This window comes from Cotesia glomerata, linkage group LG3 (genome assembly GCF_020080835.1).
Source record: "Cotesia glomerata isolate CgM1 linkage group LG3, MPM_Cglom_v2.3, whole genome shotgun sequence".
Lineage (NCBI taxonomy): Eukaryota > Metazoa > Arthropoda > Insecta > Hymenoptera > Braconidae > Cotesia > Cotesia glomerata.
The window spans coordinates 16,649,313-16,674,617 of record NC_058160.1 but is presented as its reverse complement, the minus strand read 5'-3'; the positions used below and the strand labels follow the sequence as shown (position 1 = coordinate 16,674,617).

Sequence of the window (25,305 nt, the reverse complement as noted above, 5' to 3'; positions counted from 1 at the left end):
AAATATATTCTACGTTCATAATAAAAATTTTTTAAATATTATAAATAAAAATTTTCAATATAATTGAATCTTATCCTGAATTTAAAAAATATAAAAATTTTAATCAAAATAAAGAAAATATCGTTAATAAAATATTAATATGAATTTAAAAAAAGCATTAACAAATTAATGGAAATTAAAAATGTCATAAAAACTCACCAACACAACGGAAGTAAATTTAATTTATAAAAAATTAGAGCAATATCAACAAAACTCTAATGTATTTTTAGATAATTAATTAAAATTTGATATCTTTTTTTATCTATGAAATAATTGTTTTGACAGCTCTGAATATCTTTATCAATTACATAAATAAATATGTTATTATTCTTTTGTCTAAGCGCCAACTTCAATAACGTTATTAAGATTGGTAATTCAGATTATTATTTCTTACCTTAGCGCCATTTATTTATAAAATATGAATTTTAGTGATCAAGATTATCAAATTAATCACATATTAATTGGGAATATAAACAACAATGTTATTATATCAATTTTACTGAAAATTAACATCGATAAGTTAATGAATAAATTTATTTGTGCTTATAAATATAAAAATGAATATTTTTAATCTTTATAATTAAGAAATTCATCACAAATTAAGTGGTATTAAAAAATATATTTATTATTATTCATTTTATGAATAATTATCTTAAATCTACCTTTTTTTATAATAATTTAACGATATTATTGTGAAATTTTAGAGAAGATACATCAAACACAATTTACCATTTTAATTTTAATCATTAAAATCAGTATAATCATTTAACAATATCAACATTAATATTTATATTATATTTATCTGTTTTATGATATAATGGAGTTCAACCTTCATGATCATTCCAATACATATTAGCTATTTCAGTTATTAATGATTTAGCTATTCTTTCTTAAAAAAAGTATGATTATGAATTCCTACTGTCCCAACAATCAATCGATAAAAATCGATGTATTTGCCTAACATTGTATAGAATAATACTGTTGAATAATAATTGTATAGAATATTAATATTTAGTAACTTTCTACTTTTATTCTAATCATTCCTCTGAATTTAGTTTATAACCGAACTTGTTATTACAATTTATCTATTTTAACAGTTGTCATAGCAACGGTAACCATGGCAACGGTATCCATGGCAACGGTAACCATAGCAACGGTAACCATTGCAACGGCAACCATGGCAACGGTTGATCAGCGTGGGTGGTTTCGGGGGGGGGGGGTGAGTTCTATAATTGATGGGTGCCACTTGATGGTTTCTTAGATTGGCGAATCAAAATGACATTTTCTAAAAAAAAAAAAGAGATTGATTGATTGATAAATTTATTTATGCCAAGGCACAGGCCAAATGGCAATTTAAATACAAAATATTTACATTTTAAAAATAATAATATTAAATGTAAGTACATAGTTCTTAACCTAAATTTTAGAATAATATTGCAAAAACTTTTAACCATTTTAAACTTTTCTAAACTGATTCGACTAATATCTCAATTTAAATTTTTTAATTAGTATAGAAGTACTGTAGTCAACAAATTTAATCTATCAATTGTTCAATTTATCAACTGTCTAAATTTAGCAAATAGTCAAAAACTTTATTTTAGAGAGATTGATTGATTGATTGATAAATTTATTTATGCCAAGGCACAGGCCAAATGGCAATTTAAATACAAAATATTTACATTTTAAAAATAATAATATTAAATGTAAGTACATAGTTCTTAACCTAAATTTTAGAATAATATTGCAAAAACTTTTAACCATTTTAAACTTTTCTAAACTGATTCGACTAATATCTCAATTTAAATTTTTTAATTAGTATAGAAGTACTGTAATCAACAAATTTAATCTATCAATTGTTCAATTTATCAACTGTCTAAATTTAGCAAATAGTCAAAAACTTTATTTTTGAAGACTTCACTGCTACTTGAGTTTACGATTTCTTCTGGTAGTTCTTCCCACAGACGAATCACGGAGATCAAGAATGAGTGTTCCATATAGGTGGTAGCAAAATGAGGTATCTTGAAGGAAGTATGTTTTTTAGCTGCTAGTCTATTGGAACGTCTAACATCAATGTCTTCAATGAATAGCTCTCGTAAGTACTTGGGCTTTTCAACTTGAAGTAACTTGTAAAAATAACAGCTCATGTAGTACATTCGGCGATACTTTACAGACAGCCATCCCAGCTCACGTCTGAAAGGTGTAATGTGCTCATCTTTTTTGAGATTAAAAATAAATCTGATAGAGCAGTTAATCGCACGTTGTAGTTTTAAATTGTTATCAGAAGTTGAGTCGACCAATACAACGGAACAATAGTCAACGAGTGGTAAGATGGTTGCTGATACTAGTAATTTCCTTATAGGAGTTGAAAAGATATTTTTCCTTACTTTGAGACAATGCAGAGCTGAGTTCACTTTACTATCTGAGTGACGTGGTAGTTCCATGACAGATTTCTGCTTAGCTGAATACCTAAGCACTTGGTATAGTTAACGTAGGGTATCATGACACCATTTACTTCTATTGGTGGCAGATCCAAGTCCTCAAGCTTTTTCAACTTACTATTAGAGCCCAAGATTATAGCCTTTGTTTTAGCTAGGTTGATTTCCAATCCATGGTCTCTTGCCCAGTCAGCGACTGATTGTGCATCCGAGTTGACCCTCCAGATAGCATCATGTAGCTGATAGAAAAAGAAGTGAGAGTATATATATTTGTCATCAGCAAACAAACCATGCTTGCAATATACCAGCCGCTGGGCCACGGAATTCATGACTATTAGAAACAGGATTGGACCCAGAACAGATCCCTGCGGAACACCAGATGACGTTTTGAGTAGTTGAGAGAGAGATATATAGGGATGGAGTAAGAAGGCACGGGAGGGGAGGGGAAGAATGAGAGGGGGGAGGGGGTAGCATACGTGATGGTAGACGAAAAATCCATTTTGGCTAGGAATTGCGTAAAATACGTTCTTAGTGAGCGTCTACATCACGAATGGAGTAACTATGCTAAATTTCAAGTCAATCGGGCGAATAGTTTCGGAGATCTCGTGATGAGTGAGTGAGTGGTATTTCGCTTATATATATAAGAAGATAATAATATTTAATATATATATATATATATATATATATATATATATATATATATATATATATATATAGATATTAGGGAGCTTTTTTTTTGCGACTATTTTTTTTTTCACTCCCATCTCGAAATTTTCTTGGAAATATCCCCAAAAAAATTCCCTGAAAGTTTGAGCCCTTAATATTAAAATTAAGTACTCGACCGGAGCATGTGAAGATTTTCCATTTAAAATACACAGGAACTTTGATTATTTTTGTGCCTCTATTTTGTGAAGAAGTAGAGATACATGAAAAACGTAAATAAACAATTTGCAGAAAATTTAATTTGCTACAAAAAAGTGACTGTAAACTAAATCGCTAACTTTGATATTTCGTGAGATATTGGGCTTTTTAGTTAAGGTAGTATGGAATTTTATTTGTTTTTTGAGCTAAATAGTCATAATTATTCATTTCTCATATTCTATTGTCACATAAATCATTAATTAATTATTAATTGAGTTTCAATTGATCAAAAGTTAAATAACTGAAAATTTTAAAACTGAAATTCAGACATAAAAAATTTAAAAAAAGACGTTCTGATTTTTTTTTTATTTTTTTTATAAATTCTGATTATTTTAATTTTTTCTTAATAATTCAATGTGCATATAACTGGAGTAAAAATAAAATGTATATGAATAACACAAAGAATATCTAATATATAAAATTCTCGTGTCACAATGTTCGTTCCCATACTCCTCTGAAACGGCTTGACCGATTCTCATAAAATTTTTTATGCATATTCAGTAAGCCTGAGAATCGGCTACTATTTTTCTAACCTCTAAGTGATAAGGGGTGTTCACCCCAAAAATTTTTTTTTCAATTTTTTGATAAAATTGTTTTTTTTTTTTATTTTTTTATTATGTATCATCAAAAAATACATACAACTCTAAATTTGCACTTTTTTATCACCAACCCTTGCTTTTTAATAGTCATTTTCATAATTTTATCATTTTCGATCCTGCTCGATAACATCAATTATTATCACTTGGTAAGTTATCCCCTCAGTGTATCTACCGGTGTCACTTCTCACCCTGTAAACAGCACGGAGTGGGGATGTTACCTCTACAGTTTTCGGCTATTATTAGTGTTTATGCTTCAAGCGTAGTAGTTAAACATTTTTACTATCTCAGTGTAACTCTCATATCAAATATATTCTCGAGTAACTTTATTATTTATTTATTAATAACTAATATTATTGAATATAATTAATTATTAATAACTAATAAAATTATTAATTTTGAGTGTAAATCGCACAATCAGTTAATTAAGTGACTTACATAACCTCTAAAATACTCAACACGTGTCACGAGTTCCCGCAAACAACGGCTATTGAGTTGTAAGTATAAATTATTTTTTACGATTATTATAAAATCAAAAATTATTCTTTCTTATTTATAACGAAAATATTGTTGGAAATGGTAAAAAACGGATTCGATGAAAGTTAGATTTTTATTACAATTGGGAAATTTTTTTTTGTGTTTACTTATAAGAGCTCTAACTTCGACAGAATTTTTTTTTTCACTATTTCTAACAATATGTATTTTCGATATAATTAAGAAACATAAAATTTTTCGCTTTCGTGAAACTATCTAATTTTTACATGTATATTCAATGTAATCAAAGATAAAATAAATGATTAATATAATAATTAAATAATTCAATCAGTTCTATTCATGTGTGTTTTGTATTGTACAGTGAACAATGCCAACAAAACGCAAAGGGGCCAATTTGAGCCGTGATACAAATAAATCTAGAAGCATTCGAAATAGAAGAGCCCAAAGAACCGAAGACCAAGTTCAGGAAGAAAATACTGGAGCGCGTGTGAGAATGGCGCAATTGCGTCAAGAACAATCAGACGATACACGAGCTGAACTCAATGAAGTCATGAGATTAGAACAACGACAATCACACCGTTTTACTGTCAATAGACGCAGAGCGAATGACCAACAACGCCAACAGGCACATCGAGCATTTGTAGCTACATCATTTCTGCGTCTAGCATTCCAGTATGAGCCCGATATTGAATATTATGCTCATTCAAAAGTAGTAATTGGTGCTATGGACAAAGAATGCCCGTATTGTGATGCTTTGAAATTCAAAAATGAACCAGCCGGGATGTGTTGCGCGTCAGGGAAGGTACAACTACCTGTAATTGAAACACCACCGGAACCATTGAACGGTTTGCTTATCGGAACAGATCCAGATTCTAACGTGTTCCTGAAGTCCATTCGAACATTCAACTCATGCTTTCAAATGACATCGTTCAAAGCAACAGAAATAGTTCAAAATACTAATGCAAATGGTCAACAATACAATTCTACATTTAAAATCAGAGGCCAAGTTTATCATAAAATAGGCTCATTGCTGCCAATGCCAAACGAACCACATAAATTTTTACAAATCTACTTTATGGGCGGCGAGGACTCCGGAAGCGCACTAGCCAATCGGGTGGATGCACGTTGTGGCTACAATAACCTTGATTCATTCTTTGCTAGACGCATCGTCAGCGAGCTGGATGCTCTATTGAATGAGCATAATGAATTGTTGAAAATATTCAAATCCCACATGAACAAATTAGAAAGCGATAATCACGCTATTGTTATTAATCCTGATAAAACACCAGCTGGAAAACACATTCGTAGATTCAATGCACCTGTTGCTGACGACGTTGCTGGAATCATGGTTGGCGATCCTACAGGTGCACGAGAAATTGTGATTCGTAGGAGAAATAATAATCTTCAGTTCATTGCTGATACACACCGTTCATATGACGCTATCTAATATCCGCTAATCTTCTGGAAGGGACAAGACGGATATAGCATAAATATTAAACAACGAGATCCCGTATCAGGTACTTCATTTATTATGAATTTGATTATTACACTTTTAACAAAACAATTAAATTATTAAACGCAATTAACTTAAATTAATATTTATGAATATATTATTACAGGAGCCGAAACAAACAAGAACGTTAGCTCGAAAGATTCTTATGCGTATAGATTGATGATTAGACGCGGGCCGGATAACGTCATTCTACGATTTCGAGAGCTTTAACAACAATTCATGGTCGACATGTACGCGAAGATAGAAGGCGAACGACTACGATACGATATAATCAACTCAAGCTACGGGTGGGAGAGTACATTCACTTGCGAGACGCTATTGTCAACAACGCCGATGCCGCCGAAATTGGTAACTCTGTCATTCTACCATCATCGTACGTAGGCAGTCCACGTCATATGCAAGAGTATATACAGGATGCTCTGACTTTTGTGCGCAAATATGGACGACTGTGTTTATTTATCACGAACACATGTAATCCAAAATGGCCAGAGATTACATCTTTGCTGTTGCCTGGCCAAAATGCAATACATCGTCATGACATTACAGCACGTGTGTTTAGACAAAAGCTGAAGTTATTAATAAATTTTATTACTAAATCACATGCTGACCCGGGTCAGCTATATTTACTGTAATTTAATATTTTGTTATCCCTTACATTTTTATAATCTATTGAAACCATCGTTAAATAAATTATTTGAATTTTTTGTGATCAAATTGTATCTAGGCATAGATATTTTTTTAATAGCTATCCATTTCTAAATATAAAATTTAAAGTTCTGAATGAAGAATTAATAATTTTGACAATTTAGTTCAAAAAACCATTGAAATTCCATACTATTTTAATTAAAAAGCCCAATATCTCACGAAATATCAAAGTCAGCGGTGTAGTTTACAGTAACTTTTTTGTAGAAAATTAAATTTCCTACAAGTTTTTTATTTACGTTTTTCATGTATCTCTAATTCTTCACAAAATAGAGACAAAAATACCTCAATTTTATCAAAAAATTGAGTTAAGTGACCCATATTACCTCGCGCGTATGAGTTACGACTTTGCCGTAATGGGCTTTTTTGTAGAACGTTCAATTCTATACAAAACCTATTGATTGTCGAGATTATGCCATGAAATGCCTCTGAACTGGAGAATTTTAAAGAAAAAAAATCAGGGAAACGGTTGACCTTGAAGGCCATCCCTGCAACTTCCCACCAATTCTATACATAAACGCTTGAAATTGCACTTATGACGTTTTTGAGCTCTTCGAGCTCAAAAGTTTGGTAGATGTTTGATAAAACACTTTTTTTTGAATTTTCAAATCGCAATAACTTTTGAATGAATGAACCGATTTTTAAGTGGTTGGTGGCATTCGAAGAAGTTTTTTAAGTACCATAAAGAATTTTCAAGTTTAAATTGATAAAGCAAAAAATTTTGGAGTAATTCCGAAAAAACACTGTTTTCAGTTTTCTTTCAACAACGATAACTCACGAACGAATCTGCGAGGTGAAAACTGCTTTTCACCCGACTGACGGCGATCGACGCGGTTTTTCGATATTAAGAGCTGATTAGTTTTTGGAATTGATCGGTAAAGCCGTTTAAAAGTTATTCAAAAAAAACCACTTTTCAAAAAATTTTTTTTGTAGTTTTTTTGCGATTTCTCAAAATTTACTGGTCCGAATCGTTCCAAAGTATATTCAAAATCTAAGTTTGGTCAAGCCCTTTCGAATGGCATCAACCGCGATCAAATCGGTCAAGCCGCTCAAAAGTTATGAGAGGTTTACATACATCCACACACACACACACACACACACACGCGCGCGCGCACACACACATATACAGACGATAATTCCCCAGAGTATCCGTCTTGCCCAAGAGTTGCTGAAAATGCAGAGCATGTTTTCTTTGAGTGCCCTCGTTTTAACCCACAGTGAGATGAGTTAGAGAAGATCCTGAACAAAAAAATCACACCAGAGTCAATAGTAGAAGAAATGCTGTCATCCGAAGCTACTTGGAACGCCACAAGCACGTTTACCAAATGACAGAAACTAGAAGGAAGGAAAAATAACACCTTAGCCACCAGAAGGAATAGCAGTAGCTAGATCCTCCCCTCACGAAGTAATGCCTGACGGCGGTTTCTATGAGGGATTAGAGGAAAGAAGAAAAGGGGTTTAGGGTTTAGTGGGTAGGGGCGTTAGCGTCGAGTTTTAGTATGACGCTGTGTCGAGCCGCCACATATCCAGGCTGAACAGCTATGCCTGGAATCCGTAAAAGGGATTCCCCCGCCTAAGTTAAAAAAAAAAAAAAAAAAAAATGTGTGTGTGTGTGCAAGTCACACATGGTAGAAGTGAAACTTCTGAAGAGTCCCTGATTAAAAATACTTATTGAAAAGTATTGAAAAAATAAACAGTCGCTTCATGTAAACTTTATATTTATAAATACATAAAAAAAGAATTAGGATTATTGAAAACAACTCAAATTTCATAATTTTCAATACTCTTTAATGAGTATTTTTAATCAGGGGTAGGCTACGAGAGATTGAGACATATATAGTCAATTAGTAAAATAAAGAATCAGGAGTATTAGGATAAATGTAAGGTTTATTATTTTTTATCAAGCGGGCACATTATCATTTACGTTAGAACTATTATTTTCATTTTGTATAAGGTAATGAGCCCAGTTACTGACACTTTAAGAGTGACAATTAAGGTTATACTATCATAACTCATATAAAATTTTATTAGAATAAATAATGTTTTATATTATTAACAAGTTCAAGATTTCTACAAACGGTAATAGGAGCAAAATATATATTTGAAGCGAATTAATAATTTAAATTTTAATTAATAATTTATATATGTATATTAATATTTATTATATTACGAATAAGCGAAAGGAAATTTAGTATAGACCGGATAGCTCAAATGGTAGAGTAGTTGACATCTCTTCGGAAGGTTCTGGGTTCGAATCCCAGTGCGAGCTATCTAATAATTTTTTCTCGCATATTCTATAAACTCACATTAAGATGATCCTCTCCAAATTCCTTTCTCAATCTTTTCCTACCAATATCCTGTTACGTGAATGTGGAACGCTTTACGTAATAATTACCGTAACTCCTATTCTTTCCCGCTTTACAGCATTATTTATATTTGTAAAAAATATATATATAATAATTATATATAATATATTAATAATTTAATTAAAAAATTAAAAATTTAAATTTATAAAATAAAATAAATAATTTAAACACCACCAAATGAGTAGTGTGCGTGGTTACGAAATATTTCACTTTTTATGAAATTCTTAAAATCTATCTACTAGGACTTTTAAAAAAAATTGAAGTACACAATGACGCACACCAAGTACGTTCCAAAATTGTTTCTTTTAATTTTTAAATTTACAACAAAATTTTTTTTAATTTCCGAAAATCATATACAATCATATCGGTGACTTGGATTTTTTAATTTTTTATTATATATTTTTTTGTAAAGAAATAAAAATTTTTTTTCTTAATAGTCTTATGAACGTGGACTTGGCGCGATTTTTTTACAGTGAAACTGTTTTTGTTCGGATTTCAGTATTTTTTGTAATTATAATAAAAATTGACAATTTTAATTAAATACATTTCCGGTGGCAAATTATCCCCTTTAAGCTATAGTTCATGTAAAAGTTATCTTGCGCCGCCTGGCGTGTGTAATTGCAAGCTGTCAAATATCTTCTTTTCACTGTAGATTCCCATCTATTAAAAGATTAGCATGCATCATATTATTTAGTCTCTGGCCGTCTGCTTTTTACATAAGAAAAAAGTTCAAATCTAAAAATCTGGATCGCTATAGTTTGTGCTGATTATTTTCAATAATTTTAAATAGAAATTATAAAGATAATTGATAATAATCAAGTAATACGCGTAATAAAGAGCATGAACTACTATTATAAAATATCATATAAAAAAAAAATCAAAATAAATTTGAAAAAAAATTTGTAACCTCAAAAAACCGTTCTGCTTACGGTATATACACACTCGATAGTCTGGCTTGAGAACGGAACTTGGCGCCAGACTCAATTGAGTCTGTTGATGTAAAAAATTTTAATAAATATAAATTAATAATAGTTTAAATAAGAAAAAAATGTATCTTATTTTAAAAAAAGGGTGGAGTGCATGGTGTCAATAGTTATAAATATTTTATTGGCAGATATAAGTAGAAAGATTATCATTTTGATAATATCTTAAAAAGCACGACACGCTCGGAGAGCTCAAAAACAGAATCAGTGGAATTTCAAGTGTTTAGGTATGGACTTAGCCGGAAGTTGCAGGGATGGCCTGTTGGGTCAACCACCTTCCTAATTTTTTTTTGTGATTTTTTTTTTTGACTAATTTAAGCACAAAGATAGTTTATTATTATTCGTCAACGACCATATCATGCTGAATCAAAACACCAGTTCTCGTCCGATCACTGAAGTTAAGCAACATTGAGCGTGGTAAGTACTTGGATGGGTGACCGCTTGGGAACACCACGTGTTGTTGGCACACATATTTTTTATCATTAAAAATAAAAAATTCTTCCATCTCATTTCGACAACAATTTATATTATGATATCTTATGTTATTTCACTGAATCAAGACATTTTGTATACCGCGGTTTCATTGAAGTAAAACTTCAAATGTGCAGCGTTTTTGTCGTACAAGAAGGAGACAGCGATTGAGAACGATTGAGAGAGAGTGAGAAAGGGTAAACGTAGCATGAAGCACATAGCCACACGGAAAAAAGTAAACTGTAATATTCACTCGGATTCCGGTTAATTTTTATAATTTCAAACAGTAAAGTGGACATCGGGGTGGCAAAAATATAAATATTACAGAACTTAATGTAGAAAGTATAAAAGCCACAGTTTATAATTTAATATCCAAAATAAGTAATTAGTAGCTATCACTATAGTAAATAACGACTCTTTCATCTTAAAAAATTACAGTTTCAAACTAGCTTTGCTTTTACCTCCTCCCCCCCGTTACATAGCTCAGCGTAGTATTCAAACTTATCCCTCCCCCCTCTCGATAAGGCTACGTGATTTATAGGCGTCATAAATGTCATGGAGACATAATGCTGACGTCATGACAACGTCATATTTTTACATCAGAGTTTTGTTTCAGGAAGTGCAAAATAATGAGTCACATATGATTCATTTGTGACTTATGTCTTACATATATCCTGACATAGCCCAATGTCATTTTAACATCACATTGACGTAAACGTGTTTACTGGGTAATTGTAAACGTGACGTAAACGTGTTTACTGGGTAATTGTCTGCAGGGTCGACCGTTTTTTGGATTTTTCACGTCATAGTTTAAAAATTTTGGGGTTAGATAACCTTGTTATCTAACAAGCACCTTGCTAACTATACTTTTGACAACATTCAACTATATCAATTCCATACCTCAATTGAATCTAACGTAAATGCAATTTCTCATAATAGTTTAGTTGAGTCTTATACATAATTGTACTTACCTCAGGAGCCATGTAATCTGGTGTACCACAAAAGTTATCAGCAGTTTTGTCTAGATATATTTGAAGTTTGCACATTCCGAAATCGGCTATTCTGATGTGTCCTTCAAAATCTAGCAAAACATTATCTAGCTTCAGATCTCTGTAAACAATGCCTTTTTTATGAAGAAAATTAAGTCCACACCAAATTTCTGCGGCATAAAACTTGGCACGAAACTCTGGAAATCTTCCTGACATTTGTATGTGAAACATAAGATCACCTCCATTCAGGTACTCCATTACGAAAAAAAGATGTGATTCAGTTTGAAATGTACAAAATAAATGACAGAGGTAAGGATGTCTCGTGGCTAGAGTGAGTACTTTTCGCTCTATTAATATACTCTCAATGTCATCATCTTCTGAGACAACATTTTTCTTTAGACATTTGACAGCATAGACAAAATCTGTGTCATTTAACTCTGCAAGTAATACTTTACCAAAACTACCTTTTCCCAGAATCTGAAACAAAATTTTTGAAACGTGAATACCCATGCATTAATATCGTAAATTGCAACTTATTCTTACAATTTCTGTAAAAATTTAAATATTTTGGAGTGGATAAGAAATTTTCTCTTCAATAAATAATTAAGAAATACATAAAGTTGATAAAAGCTAATTCAACAAGAAACGAATAATAAAAAAAATTAGGAAAATGGTTGACCCTGAAGGCCATCCCTGCAACTTTCCGCTACTTTTGTAATTAAGCGCTCAAAGTTGCACTTATTACGTTACTGAGCTCTTCAAGCTCAAAAATATAATTTTTGTTTAGTTTTGAGCTCTCCGAGCTCATAAGTCTAATAGACGTTTAATAAAACATTATTTTTTGAATTTTCAAACCGCAATAACTTTTGAATGAATAAACCGATTTTCACGCGGTTGGCGGCATTCAACGCAGTTTTTAAAATTCTGTGATATATTTTCAATCATAACTCGATCAGACCGGAAATTTTGGTGTAATTCGAAAAAAACAATTTTTTCGATTTCTTTCGTCAACGATTACTCACGAACGAATCAACCGATTTTGACCGGCTTGATGGCGATCAACGTGGTTTTTCGATGTTAAGAGCTAATTAGTTTTTGGAATTGATCGGTCAAGCCGTTTGAAAGTTATCCAAAAAAAAACCACATTTGAAAAAAATTGTTTTCGCAGTTTTTTTAAGATTTCTCAAAATCTATCCGTCCGAATCGGTCCAACGTGAATTCAAAATTTAAGTTTAGTAGAACCCTTTCGAGTAGCACCAACCGCGATCGAATCGGTCAAGCCGTTCAGAAGTTATGAGAGGTTTACATACATCCACACATACATACATACATACATACATACACACACACACACACACACACACACACACACAAAACACACATACACACATCCATACATACAGACATACAGACACCATCGCGGGAATAGTCAGGGAAGCTTTCTAGGACCTCAAAACGTCGAAATCTGATGAAAACTCGATTTTTAAAAAACGAGGTAAAAACAATATTCAAATAAAACAATTTTCAATTTTCTTAGCGGGAAGTTGAAAAACGAGTGAGCCTCACAGACATAAGGTCTCAATAGAAGTAAAACTTTTTTAATTGTCAAGTTGGTTTATATTATATATACTAGCTGACCCAGTCACGCATTGCTGTGGCTCAGTAACTATAATAGATTGAATCAATTTTTAACTTCCCGCTAAAAAATCGAAGATTTTTAAAAATCGGGAAGTTATTGGTTCTACCCCATTTTTCGAAATCGAGTTTTCATCAGATCTCGACGTTTTGATATCCTAGGAAACTTTCCTGAATTTTTTCGTGATGATGTCCGTATGTGTGTGTGTGTGTGTGTGTGTGTGTGTGTGTGTGTGTGTGTAACTCTTTAATAACTTTTGAACGGCTTGACCGATTTCATTGCGGTTGGCTCCATTCGAAAGGGCTTGACCAAACAAATTTTGAATACACTTTAGACCGATTCGGATCGGTAGATTTTGAGAAACCTAAAAAAAACTACAAAAAAAAATTAGAAAAACGGTAGACCCTGAAGGCCATCCGTGCAACTTCCCGCTAATTTCATACCTAGTTGCATAAAACTAATGATGTTTTTGAGCTCTCCTACCTCAAAAATACAATTGAAAATTGAAAATTGTTATTTTAAGCTCTTTGAGCTTAAAAAGATAGCTTTTCTATGCTTTTGAGCTCTTTGAGCTCAAAAGGCTGATTAACGTTTCATAGAACAATATTTTTTTAATTTTCAAACCGCACTAACTTTTGAATAAATCAACCGATTTTAACGTGATTGGCAGCATTTGACGCAATTTTCTTAGTTTCATGAAGAATCTTCAAGTTTGAATTGATAAAACTAGGAAATTTGAAGTAATTACAAAAAAACACTTTTTTGGGTTTTCTTCCGTTCATGATATCTCTTGAACGAATTGACCAATTTTGACCAGCTTGACGGCGATCGACGTAATTTTTTTATGCTAACAGCTAATTAGTTTTTGAAATTGATCAGTGCATCCGTTTAAAAGTTATTCCAAAAATGTCGGAGTTATGTTAAAAAACCACTTGTTTTCAAATATTTTATCGAGGATATTTCTCGAACCAATCGACCAATTTCTACGTTCTTGACGGCGATCGATGCAGTTTTTTAAGTTCTAAAAATTATTTTTTATCATCAAAAAAGATCCGAGAAGAAATGACGAAGTAATGTCAAAAAAACACTTTTTTTGGTTTTCTTTCGTTCACGATATCTCTCGAACAAATCAACTGATTTTGACCGGATTAGCGACGATCAGCGTGGTTATTCAAGCTTAAGGGCGGATTAGTTTTTAAAGTTGATCGATAAAGCCGTTTAAAAGTTATTCCAAAAAAACTTTCAAAAAAAATTTTTTTCTCATTTTTTTTTGAGATTTTTTAAAATTTCTCAAAATCTATCAGTCCGAATCGGTTTAAATTCACAGGAAGTCTAAGTTTGAGGGAACTCTTTAGAACGCCGTTTAGTAGATTCCGATCGGTTTAGTCGTTCAAAAGTTATAAGCGAGTCACATAGTCACACACATACACACACACACACACACACACACACACACACACACACACACACACACATACACACACACACACACATACACACACACGCACCCCGTCGAAAGAAGCCAAACTCCCACCGGGCGCGTCCCCAGGTGGCGGATAGGGGGGTTCCTAACCGGTCGTAAGATCGGCGGATTGGGGCGAAATAAAATAGCCCTCGCGGACCAAATCAGGCATAGGAGCTGAAGAGTAACAGCCACCGTCCGTGTATCCTTGTGGGTCGGAGAAAGCTCGCTTTTCTTCGGAACAGAGGGTAAGAGCGAAATAAAATAGCTCTCGCGGTAAAAAACGAAAACTCCCCTTTCGGCAGGAAGGGTTGGTCACACCATCTGACCTAGGGTCACGTACGCAAGCGGATACGGTGACGCTGCTCGAAAGAGATGTGCGAAATGATCCATATAGCGCGGTGTACGTGGTAACTCCCGGCATCTACGTGCCGCACCCACGGGAGCAAGAGGAAGCCGATGAAGGAAGCAGGTGCAGGGTCGAAGCGGTTGAGATTTCCCGCTTCAGTGACCGAAAGCTCTTATAGCAATGGAGGTAGCTGTAAGAGTGATCACCCCTCCACTTCCGGAGGCATCGCGTTCGGAGACGACCTTTTGCTTTGGAGTATCACTCAAAATTATGGATGAAAATAAAAAAAACAATAACAAACAAGGAAGCAAAGAAGACGTCCCCATGGATGTTGTACAGAGCACGAACAGTGCCCAGATAGATGCAGGAGGTGGGAAAGCCTTCAGCTTTTTTTACCGAGACCGAGTAAACTCAGCAACTCCCAGTAACTGCCACCAAACACCGGTTGAGAGACTCGGGTCAAAAATTGTCGAGCTGCTGGAATACATCAAAGACAGAACCAACGTCCACGGAGAAATCAAAAAATTGGCCAGGTCAATCGACACGGCGTACAACCTAGCACTGACGGATTTCACTGCATCCTCGAAAATGGCTCAGAACAGGACAGTGAAAACCACACAAACATCTCCCGGGATGAGTGTCCAAGCGGATACACCGTCAACACCAAACCTTGTGCATCAGGAGCCGAATCCCAAAAAAAGACAGCTATCTACACCGAGCCCCGCATCCGGTCACGATCCTAAGGTGTCTGAAATGCAAGCCAAGAATATCTGGGCCGATGTGACTCGGAGGAGGAAGAAGAAGAAAGTGCAACAAGATGTGGCAGTAGCACCGAAGGAGGCTCAAAGACCACACGTCAATGACGGTCCGCAGGCAAACAGTCACCGTAAGGTTGATAAAAGAAAACCAAGAGCAAAGGCTATCCTTGTTCAACCAACTGAAGGGCGAACCTACGCTGATCTTCTCAAGGAGATCAAAGTCAAGGTTTACCCGACGGAGACAGAAGTGGACGTAAAGTCCATCAAACAAACGAAGCGCGGAGGCGTCCTGCTAGAGATAAGCCGTAAAACCGAAGACAGCGCCGCTTTTACTGCGGCAATTAAAAAAGCCACCGCAAGCATCGGTACGGTCAAAACACTGGTGCCCTTAACGACGATAGAGATACTCGACTTGGATGGAGTCTCTACGGAAGAGGACGTTCGGGAAGCGCTGAAACGCGACTTCGTCAACAGCCTGGAGATCAAGCGGGTAAACTTGACGAAAGTTACACCACGAGGCCAACGAGCAGCCTTCTGCGAAATCGACGAAGCCAACGCGACCAAAGCCCTGCACAAGGCCAGAAGAAAGATTGGATGGGTTAACTGTCGCATTCGCCCAGTTGCGAAAGTAACCCGTTGCTTCAAATGCTTAGGGTTCGGTCAACGAACAGAAAATTGTACGGGACCTGACAGAAGCAAGTTTTGCTATAAATGTGGCAGGGAAAACCACAAATCCACCGACTGCGTAGAAAAGCCAAGATGCTTCCTCTGTACGGCAAGCAAAGATGTTCAAAATGACTTATGTCATATAGCCGGCTCCGGAGCTTGCAAGGCATTTCGCATCGCACTTGCCGAAGCAACGAGAGGGCAGCAATGACACGCATACTACAAGGCAACCTGAATAGGTGCGCCTTGGCGCAAAACCTACTGCACCAGCGTATCTATAAAGACAAGATTGACATCTGTCTTATCTGCGAGCAATATTTAAACATCCAAGACAGAACATGGCTCACTGATAAAACTGGCACGGCAGCAATCTGGATCACAAACCCGAAGAAGGTGACCGTTATCAACAAGGAAAGTGGAGAAGGTTTTGTCTGGATAAAAACCCCGATAACTTACTTCATAAGCGTCTATCTTTCGCCTAACAAGGGGATCAGTGTGTTTCGTCAGAAACTGGCGAACATAGAGAACGCTATTCTCAAGATCAACGACGAAGTCATTATTGGAGGCGACTTCAACGCCAAATCAGCTGAATGGGGTGCCGAACTCTCTGACACTCGAGGAAATGAAGTCGCGGATGTCGCAGCAAGGCTTGATCTTGTAGTTCTGAACACCGGGAACACTACGACCTTTCGACGACCGGGGTACCGAGAATCCATCCTGGACATTTCTCTGGCGACTCCAAGAACTGCCAACATGATCAAAGACTGGAAGGTATCCGAAAAATACAGTGACAGCGATCATCAGCATGTGACATTCAGAGTTGAAAGTGTACCTGGACCAGCTCCGCCATGTAACCTCCAAAGATGGAAATGGAACGCTAGGAAGCTCGATCTCGAAGCACTAAGACGTCCCTCACGCGAAGTATGTCTACCCTTCAAAGTAATCCTACTTCAAGTACCCGCAGGGAGACGGAAGGAATTGTGTCAAGAACAATAAACGTTATTGTTAGTGCATGTAACGCTTCTATGCCACGGCTAAAAAATCGAGGTGCCCGCAGGCCGGCATACTGGTGGTCACATGAGATAACAGAGCTCCGAAAAACATGCCACAAATTACGTCGAAAAGCAACGAGACATGCAAAACGGCACTTAGACCAGGACTTTCATACGGCCGAGTACAAACAGGCTAAGAAGAACCTAAACCGAGCTATCAAAGCAAACAAAGCGAAGCTGTGGAAAGAGATCTGTAATGACCTTGACAATGACATCTGGGGTAAAGCCTACGAAATTGTCGTGAAACGACTCGGAAAGGCTTCACCAGAACCGCCGAAGCCACCTGCTCTCATGAACAGCATCGTCGCGGAGCTGTTCCCAGAACACCCGCTGCGGGAAAGGAGACAGTGCACGAAACATGGCACATCATTCTTCACAACCAAGGAGCTTCAAGACGCAGCAAAGACCCTGAAGACAGGGAAAGCACCTGGCCCTAATGGCATCCCGGTGACGGTGATCAAGACTGTAGCTCTGGAACATCCAGAAATACTCCTGAATGCCTACAATGCATGCCTGGCAACCAGCACATTCCCCACGACCTGGAAGCGGCAGAGATTGGTCCTCTTAGACAAAGGTAAAGGAACACCCCTAACACCTTCATCGTTCAGACCACTCTGTATGCTAAACATTGCCGGTAAGCTGCTCGAGAAGCTCATACAGGGCAGGCTCCGAAATGACATCGAACGTGCTGGAAGCTTCGCCGACAACCAACACGGCTTCCGGAAAAGACGATCAACAATTGGAGCGATTAAGACAGTCACGGAGATAGCAAGAAAAGCATGGTCTGGTAGTCTCAAAGCTCGTAAGGTGTGTCTTGTTCTTACACTAGACATCAAAAACGCCTTTAACAGCGCAAACTGGGGCGACATCTTGGATGCCTTGAAAAACTAATTTGACGCAGAACCAGAAAACCTGGCAATAGTCAATGACTATCTTGACAAAAGAACGCTGATAGCGGAAACAACAGAAGGCCCACAAGAATATGACATAACGGCTGGTGTGCCACAAGGCTCAATTTTGGGGCCCGATCTCTGGAACGTTAACTATGACGAGCTCCTAGAAATCCCGTTGCCAAAACAAGTGGCACTAACGGGATTTGCAGATGACATAGCGGCAACGATAATAGTGGACAGTACCGAGGAGGCAGACCAACTAGTACGAGAAACCATCCGAGCCGTCGAAAATTGGCTTGAGAAACACTATCTGAAACTCGCCAAGCAGAAAACAGAGATGGTCGTCTTGACTCGACAAAAGTGGTTCCCAAAACCCTTTGTCGTTGACATGGGCGAGACAACAGTGAGATCTAAAAGAGCACTGCGCTATCTGGGAGTGATGATAGACGAAAAACTATCCTTCCGCGAACACCTTGATGGTGCATGCAAGAAAGCGAGTAAGATGGTTTCCAATCTGTCAAGAATCATGGCCAACACAATAGGGCCACGAACCAAAAAGAGGAGAGTCCTTCTAGAAACAGTCCACTCAATACTGCTCTATGGAGCGGAAATATGGGTGGACATCCTTAAACAAAGGACCTATCGGCGTAAGATGGCAGCAGTGCAGCGACGAGGCACTCTTAGAGTTGCTTGTGCATACCGCACGGTCTCAGCAGTGGCCGTGTTGGTCATAGCTGGAGCAGCACCCATAGACTTACTAGCGTTCGAGAGGGCAAAACTCTACGACGCCAAGGAGACAGGTGACAACTCCCAAGAGACAAGAACGAAAATTAAACAGGAAACACTACAAGAGTGGCAAGACCAATGAACGTCGGGGGAGACGGGCAGATGGACGGAGCACCTGATTCCAAACATCAATGCCTGGCTCTCTCGGAAACACGGGGACACGGATTTCTTCCTGACCCAACTACTGACAGGGCACGGACAGTTTAATGCCTATCTTTTCAAGATGGGTTTGCACAGCACGCCAATGTGCAAATACTGCCCAGACAAAATTGACAACGCCGAACACACATTCTTCGAGTGCGCTCGGTGGAAGGACTACAGAAGCAGCACCGAAGAGATCATAGGCGTCAGGCTCTCCCCCTCCAGCTTGGTGACCTATATGATCGAACAAGAGGAAAACTGGTCAGCTGTAGCAGTTTACGCACAGCACCATCTGAAAGATAAAATCGCAGAAAGGGACCAGTAGCCAGGAGTAGACGTCGTGAGACGCAGCACGGACTGGATTGAAGTAATACTAACGCGGTTCCAATCCATCCTTCCCGTACCATCTACGGGGAGAGGGGAAGAGGAATGTTTTTTTTTTTAGTGGGTAAAAATCTCCACACTACCGACTATCGATATCTGCCACAAGATGGGCGGCAGAGTTAACGATAGCGGTGTCTTTTGAAGATCTTTTTTCGTACCTCTTTGGAAAAAAAAAAAAAAAAAAAAAAAAAAAACACACACACACACACGCACATATAGACATAGTGACAACATCGCGGGGGTGGTAAGAGAAGCTTTCTATGACCTCAAAACGTCGAGATCTGATGGAAACTCGATTTTTGCAAGAAGGGGTGAAAACAATAACTTCCCAATTTTTGAAAATCTTCGATCTTCTTAGCAGGAAGTTAAAAATTTTTCAAATGTGTTTTTTTTTTTTAATAACTTACAAACGGCTTTATCGATCGATTTCAAAAACTAATCAGCTCTGGACATCAAAAAACCACGTCGATTGCCGCCAGTCCGGTCAAAATCGGTTGACGAAAGAAAACCGAAAAAAGTATTTTTTCTGAATCACTCTAAAATTCCTCGTTCGATCAATTATGAGGCTTTAAAAACTGCGTTGAATGCTGCCAATCGCATGAAAATCGGTTTATTCATTCAAAAGTTATTGTGGTTTGAAAATTCGCAAAATTGTGTTTTATTAAACTGCTATTAGAGTTTTGAGCTCGGAGAGCCTAAAATGACACAAAACTCATATTTTTGAGCTCGAAGAGCTAAGTAATGTATAATTTTGAGCGCTTAAGTACAAAATGAACGGGAAGTTGCAGCAATGGCCTTCAGGGTCAACCGTCGTCCTAATATTTTTCTTATTTTTCTAATACAATCGAATTAATATTTTCTAAAAAAATTAAAAATAGATTTATTCATATGGGATTGAAAATGTCACGAACGGAGTGAGTGATGGGCGCAAGGAATATGAAATAGAAATCTCAAATATCCGAACGTTATCACTTTGTCCGTTCGGGAGCTAAATTAAAAATTGCGTTGGAGTGTGGAGCGGTACACAAGCTCGAACGTTATCTCTAAGTGTTAACTTAGAGAGAGTAAGGATGATGGATCCTGCTGACTTCGGTCACGAGTAACCTATTCTATTGTTTAGTTGTAACTTTACTTTGTAAAGGAGATCTTATTTTATTTTAAAAGTAAAAATGAAAGAATCAACTTGTTTATTTGTTTGAATTTATTGAGAAAAACAAGTAAAAGTGTTACTAATTTGGGTTTACAAAAACGGTTAATAAAGATAGAGATAAAAAGAACACAAATGTTAAAAAAATAATGTCTTAAAGGTAGATAATGTTTTGGGCTTACCCTGGAAGTCTGTAGAGAGGCTCAAATGTAATGGGCCCTTTCACCTTCTATGGGTAGTTTCACTATCGAAATACCGTATCTCGTGTATCACGGAGAAATTAAATATTTACTAATAATGATATTATTTTAATCTTCGCGACTTTACGCGGAAAACTTAGCACTCAATCGACGCTCAGGTATTTTCGCTACCGAATTACCGGATCTCGTGTATCACGAAGAAATTGAATAATTTCAAATAATGAATTAACCTTTACGACTTTAAGTACGAAAACCTAACACTACTCGACGCTCTTCGGCGGAAAACAATATACTTCGCGATTCTCGCGGAAAAATCAACGCTCAACGGCGGAATAATCAACAATCGACGCTCAACGGCGGAAAATAATAAAAATAAAGACAAACGGAATATAATTATGGCATATATCGAATAGCCGATGAATCTACTACGTTAGTGCTACTAAGTGCAGCCTAACCACGAGCAAGGCACTGTCTCGTGTATCACGGAGTACTTTGTGCTTCCGAAGAATTTGATGCCCGGAGCCGATTGACGCGGAGCTAACCAGTGGTATCCTGGTCTAAATCGAACTGCCTGAAAATGATTTTCGGGCGATTTATATAGGGTTAGCAACATCGGTGATTGTATGGGGTTCATCGGGAAATTAAATCAGAAAAATGAAAGGGATCTCAAGGGTATTTTGTCGAAAACAAGCGTCATCGCGTTTCTAGATTTTTCGAAACCCGGTTGAATCTATGCGTAGTTTGAACTATTGCCTTATAGGTCTTATTTTTACGGCTTTAAGCGGAAAACGTGAAGGTGACTTCTGACTTCATCATATTACAAATTCAAAAGTTAGAAAAACAAAGTCGTTAAATTCTGATTATAATAATTTTGTGTACAAAGAGATCCGGGTGATTCGTATGAACGTCATCTAACTATGGGAAAGATGGGCCAGATTTCTCTTCCACAGACTTCCAAAGTGTAGTAGATGGTAATTAAAAGTAAAGGTAAAACTAATTGTTTCTTAGGTGCTAAATACAAAATTTTCGGAAATATTTCGGAGCAAGTTGTCAACTACGTATGTCACAAAAATAAAACGTTCTGTCAAAATTTGAAAGTAATAGGTAAAGTATCGAAATGTTGAAATGAAGGTTGTTCGGACGCTAATGCACTTGTAAAGATCAAAAGCTAATTTTTTGATATGTTATAAATTGCTATCTCATACGTTATAACGGGTCTTTTCGTCCCCGTGCGTTAGCGAGGATGAAGTCCGAAATAAATAACCTGGCCTACCTGCTTTACCTGTTGTTGGGCGCCAGGAGCTTTGCTCCGATCACGTCGATTTCCGGCTACTCCGGTCCGGGACTCTCTTCGTCGGTTGGTGGGCCTTAAGGGTACGACTTCATTATAGAGGAACGAGGAAAGTATGCGGGATTGCTCGCAATTAATTCGCAATTAATTAAAAGAATTAATATAGGAATTCAACGTATAAATTTATTAAAATAAAAGAACACGATTTGGGTAGGATTAACAATCAAGAAACTAAACGCAAGGAAAAATTAATCAATAATAATCGTCGACGTTGTCGTCGATCCGCAGTTCGCAACCCGAACACGGAAAAGTTCAAAGTCGCCGCAATAATAATAATGAGTTACTCGTAATCCACCTAGTAATAACTCGCTAAATATGACAACAACAAAAAAAATTAACCCTTCGCTCAGCTAAATTAATAACCATCGAATCAGAAAAATCAATCTTCGCTCAAATTAATTAACGGCAATTAATTAACTAAATAAAACAATAATCTTCGCTGAACTCACGTAAATACTATTAAGCAAGATAATAACCATAAGTCGGTGCATCAATCCAGTTAATTTCAGTAAATTAACAAAAAAAAAAAAAAATTAATCTTCGCTAAATTCAGTAATAACAATTTATTAATTCACAGAACTAAATCGAATAGGCGGCTTTAATTAATGATGATTAATTAAAATTAATAACCATACAAAAACAAAATAAATCTCCGCTTGCTTTAAGTAATAGCGACTAATTACATAAGTAAAACTCGATAATCGATGCACCAAAATTCAATTAAGAATAGCCAAATTAAAGTTCAAGATTTAAATAATTTATTCACCGAATTTAATTAAACCTTAAATAATAATATTCAATCGTCGAATTTACTCAATAATTAAATTAAATACTTAAAAAAAAAACATTAAATAATAACTCAGTTCTCGGTCACTGATTCTCACACAGTTCAAATTTTAATCTAAGTCCCAACTGCTCCGCTGAGAGTAGGCAACTTACGTCCGATTGCCTGCCTCGGACGCGGCAGCCGTTTCTCGGGTTCCCTCTCCGTAGGCGAACCTATTACTCAACGTCGGTAAATCGCACGAACCCGAAGCTCGATCAATGGGTAATCGAACTCATCGATTACCCCGGGAGTACAAAATCAACCAGCGTGATTATTCGAACGACAATAATAATCTTACGACCGTAAACACACACACAACCAACTGATGACGGTACCTAAATACCTCGTGGGATTATCTCGGTTAACTGACTCAACTTAGCCTTGACGTTTTTACACGATGACTCGACTAGTGTCGAGTACAATTAGTAATAAATAATTAAGGATGTAATGAACCAATCCAACTGTTTTACTTAACAAAATCGAATCCCACGAGCTATTTCAATTGAGACAAAGCCACTCACCCTGGTCACAGCGTCGCCCTGAAGTTATTCCTGGGTTGTTTCTGCCACCAAGTCGCTCTCGGCTTCGGCGTCGGACTCTTGGATACTGGCTTCCCCGGCAAGGATTTTGACTGATACTTCGGTACCCGGACACGTCGACTAACAATCACCCCCAAAACACGCGTCGTACTTGATGACGCCCCAGTCGAGGAACTAATTAGCACCAGCTAATTATTTTCGCACTGCCTTTATTTTTCGGCAAACCAAAATCAGCACAATACGTCGTGGCTAATTAAAAAGTTGAAAGTTATCTACGTAACTTTCAACGCAAGAATTACTCAAGAATTTTTCCCAAAATAAATAACCAAAAAAAACTAAGTCGCAAAAACGTGTCTGCACACGGCAAGTCGGAAACGTGGAAGAAGGAAAAACATCAGCACATGTCGCATTCTTTTTCCTCTCCCCTCTCTGCTGGGTCCGTCGTTGGCTGTGAACTCCAGAGATGGCGCCGTAAGTCCAATTTTCCGATATCGACATTTTAAATGATGTATTGGCTGGAGCATTGGAGCGCTCGACAGCTAGCTTTACCCTTCACGCATGCGTCGATTGCTCACTTCGAGTTCCAATCAGTCCGTCGTTTCGCTCGCTCTCGAGGCAGCCATCCTCCCGTCGTTGATGCTCTTGCAGGTTACCCACGTCGATGATCCTCGTTGTTTCTCTTCGCGGGTTCGTGGCCGGCGTCGTTAGTACCGTCACTCTAATTAAATACTTAAATCTAACTTAAAGCTACTTACGTACTAAATCAAATTACATTTTATCTTATTTGATTTTGGTTTCACGCGCAATCGAGCTTCGTTCGAGTTTCTACACGCGAGGGCGACTCGGTCGCGGCGAATCCAACCAATGGGCATAAAATAAAATAAAAAAAAAAACTCAATTAAAATTTCCTTTAAAATTGAATTCAAAAAGGTAAAATTAGAGAAACAACGCCTTAACAGGTGGCGCTAAAAGCGACCTGTTACAACGTCTAAACTAATTTTTTGGAATATATCTGGCAAAAGGTTATATCTGGCGAAGGGTTTTTTTACACGTGAGCAGGCAACATATAGCTGTCCATGTGAGAAACATGTGTTTTCCAAATCAAAACCGCAAATAGACAGTGTTTGGTCTTGAGATTTAAGCTATCTACCGGATATCCGTGGAACTTAGATGCCAAACCGCCATCTATTAGGACTTTATAGAATTAACCGATAAATACACACCAAAGTCGTATAATAAACATTTAATTTTCAATAACAATTATTGAGATCAATAATTGAGATATGAACTACCCTATCTTTCAAGTTGGATCAAACTGCACACGATGTGCAAATTTAATTTAAAATCGGTTAAGTAGTTTAGGAGTCCATTGCGGACAAACAACGTGACACGTGATTTATATATATTAAGATATGTATGTATAATATAGCATCTCATATTTAGAAATACAAAAAAAAATAATTTTTTCAATTTTCTGCAATTTAAAACATAAAACACAATTATACTCTTATCAATCAGAATCCCGGAAAAAATAGACCTGAAAAAAACTTCCCGCTAAGAAATTCGAGAAGTTATTGGTTTTACCCCGTTTTGCAAAAATCTAGT

General features: G+C 36.6%; 1 protein-coding gene and 1 non-coding gene across 2 annotated transcripts in view; one reads left to right on the top strand and one right to left on the bottom strand.

Moving 5' to 3' along the window:
* LOC123261107 (putative protein kinase C delta type homolog) overlaps positions 1-14,525 on the bottom strand; it is a 193,445-nt gene extending 178,920 nt beyond the window's left edge. The window contains exons 1-2 of the mRNA XM_044722600.1: positions 14,387-14,525; positions 11,493-11,987 (exon numbers count right to left, since the gene is read on the bottom strand). Of these exons, the coding sequence (XP_044578535.1) occupies positions 11,493-11,987; positions 14,387-14,410 (519 nt within the window). The 5' untranslated portion in view covers positions 14,411-14,525. The remainder of the gene's footprint in view (positions 1-11,492; positions 11,988-14,386) is intronic.
* LOC123262319 lies at positions 10,394-10,516 on the top strand. The gene has a single exon (XR_006508911.1). It is a non-coding gene; the product is annotated as a 5S ribosomal RNA (ribosomal RNA).
* Positions 14,526-25,305: the final 10,780 nt, after the last annotated feature.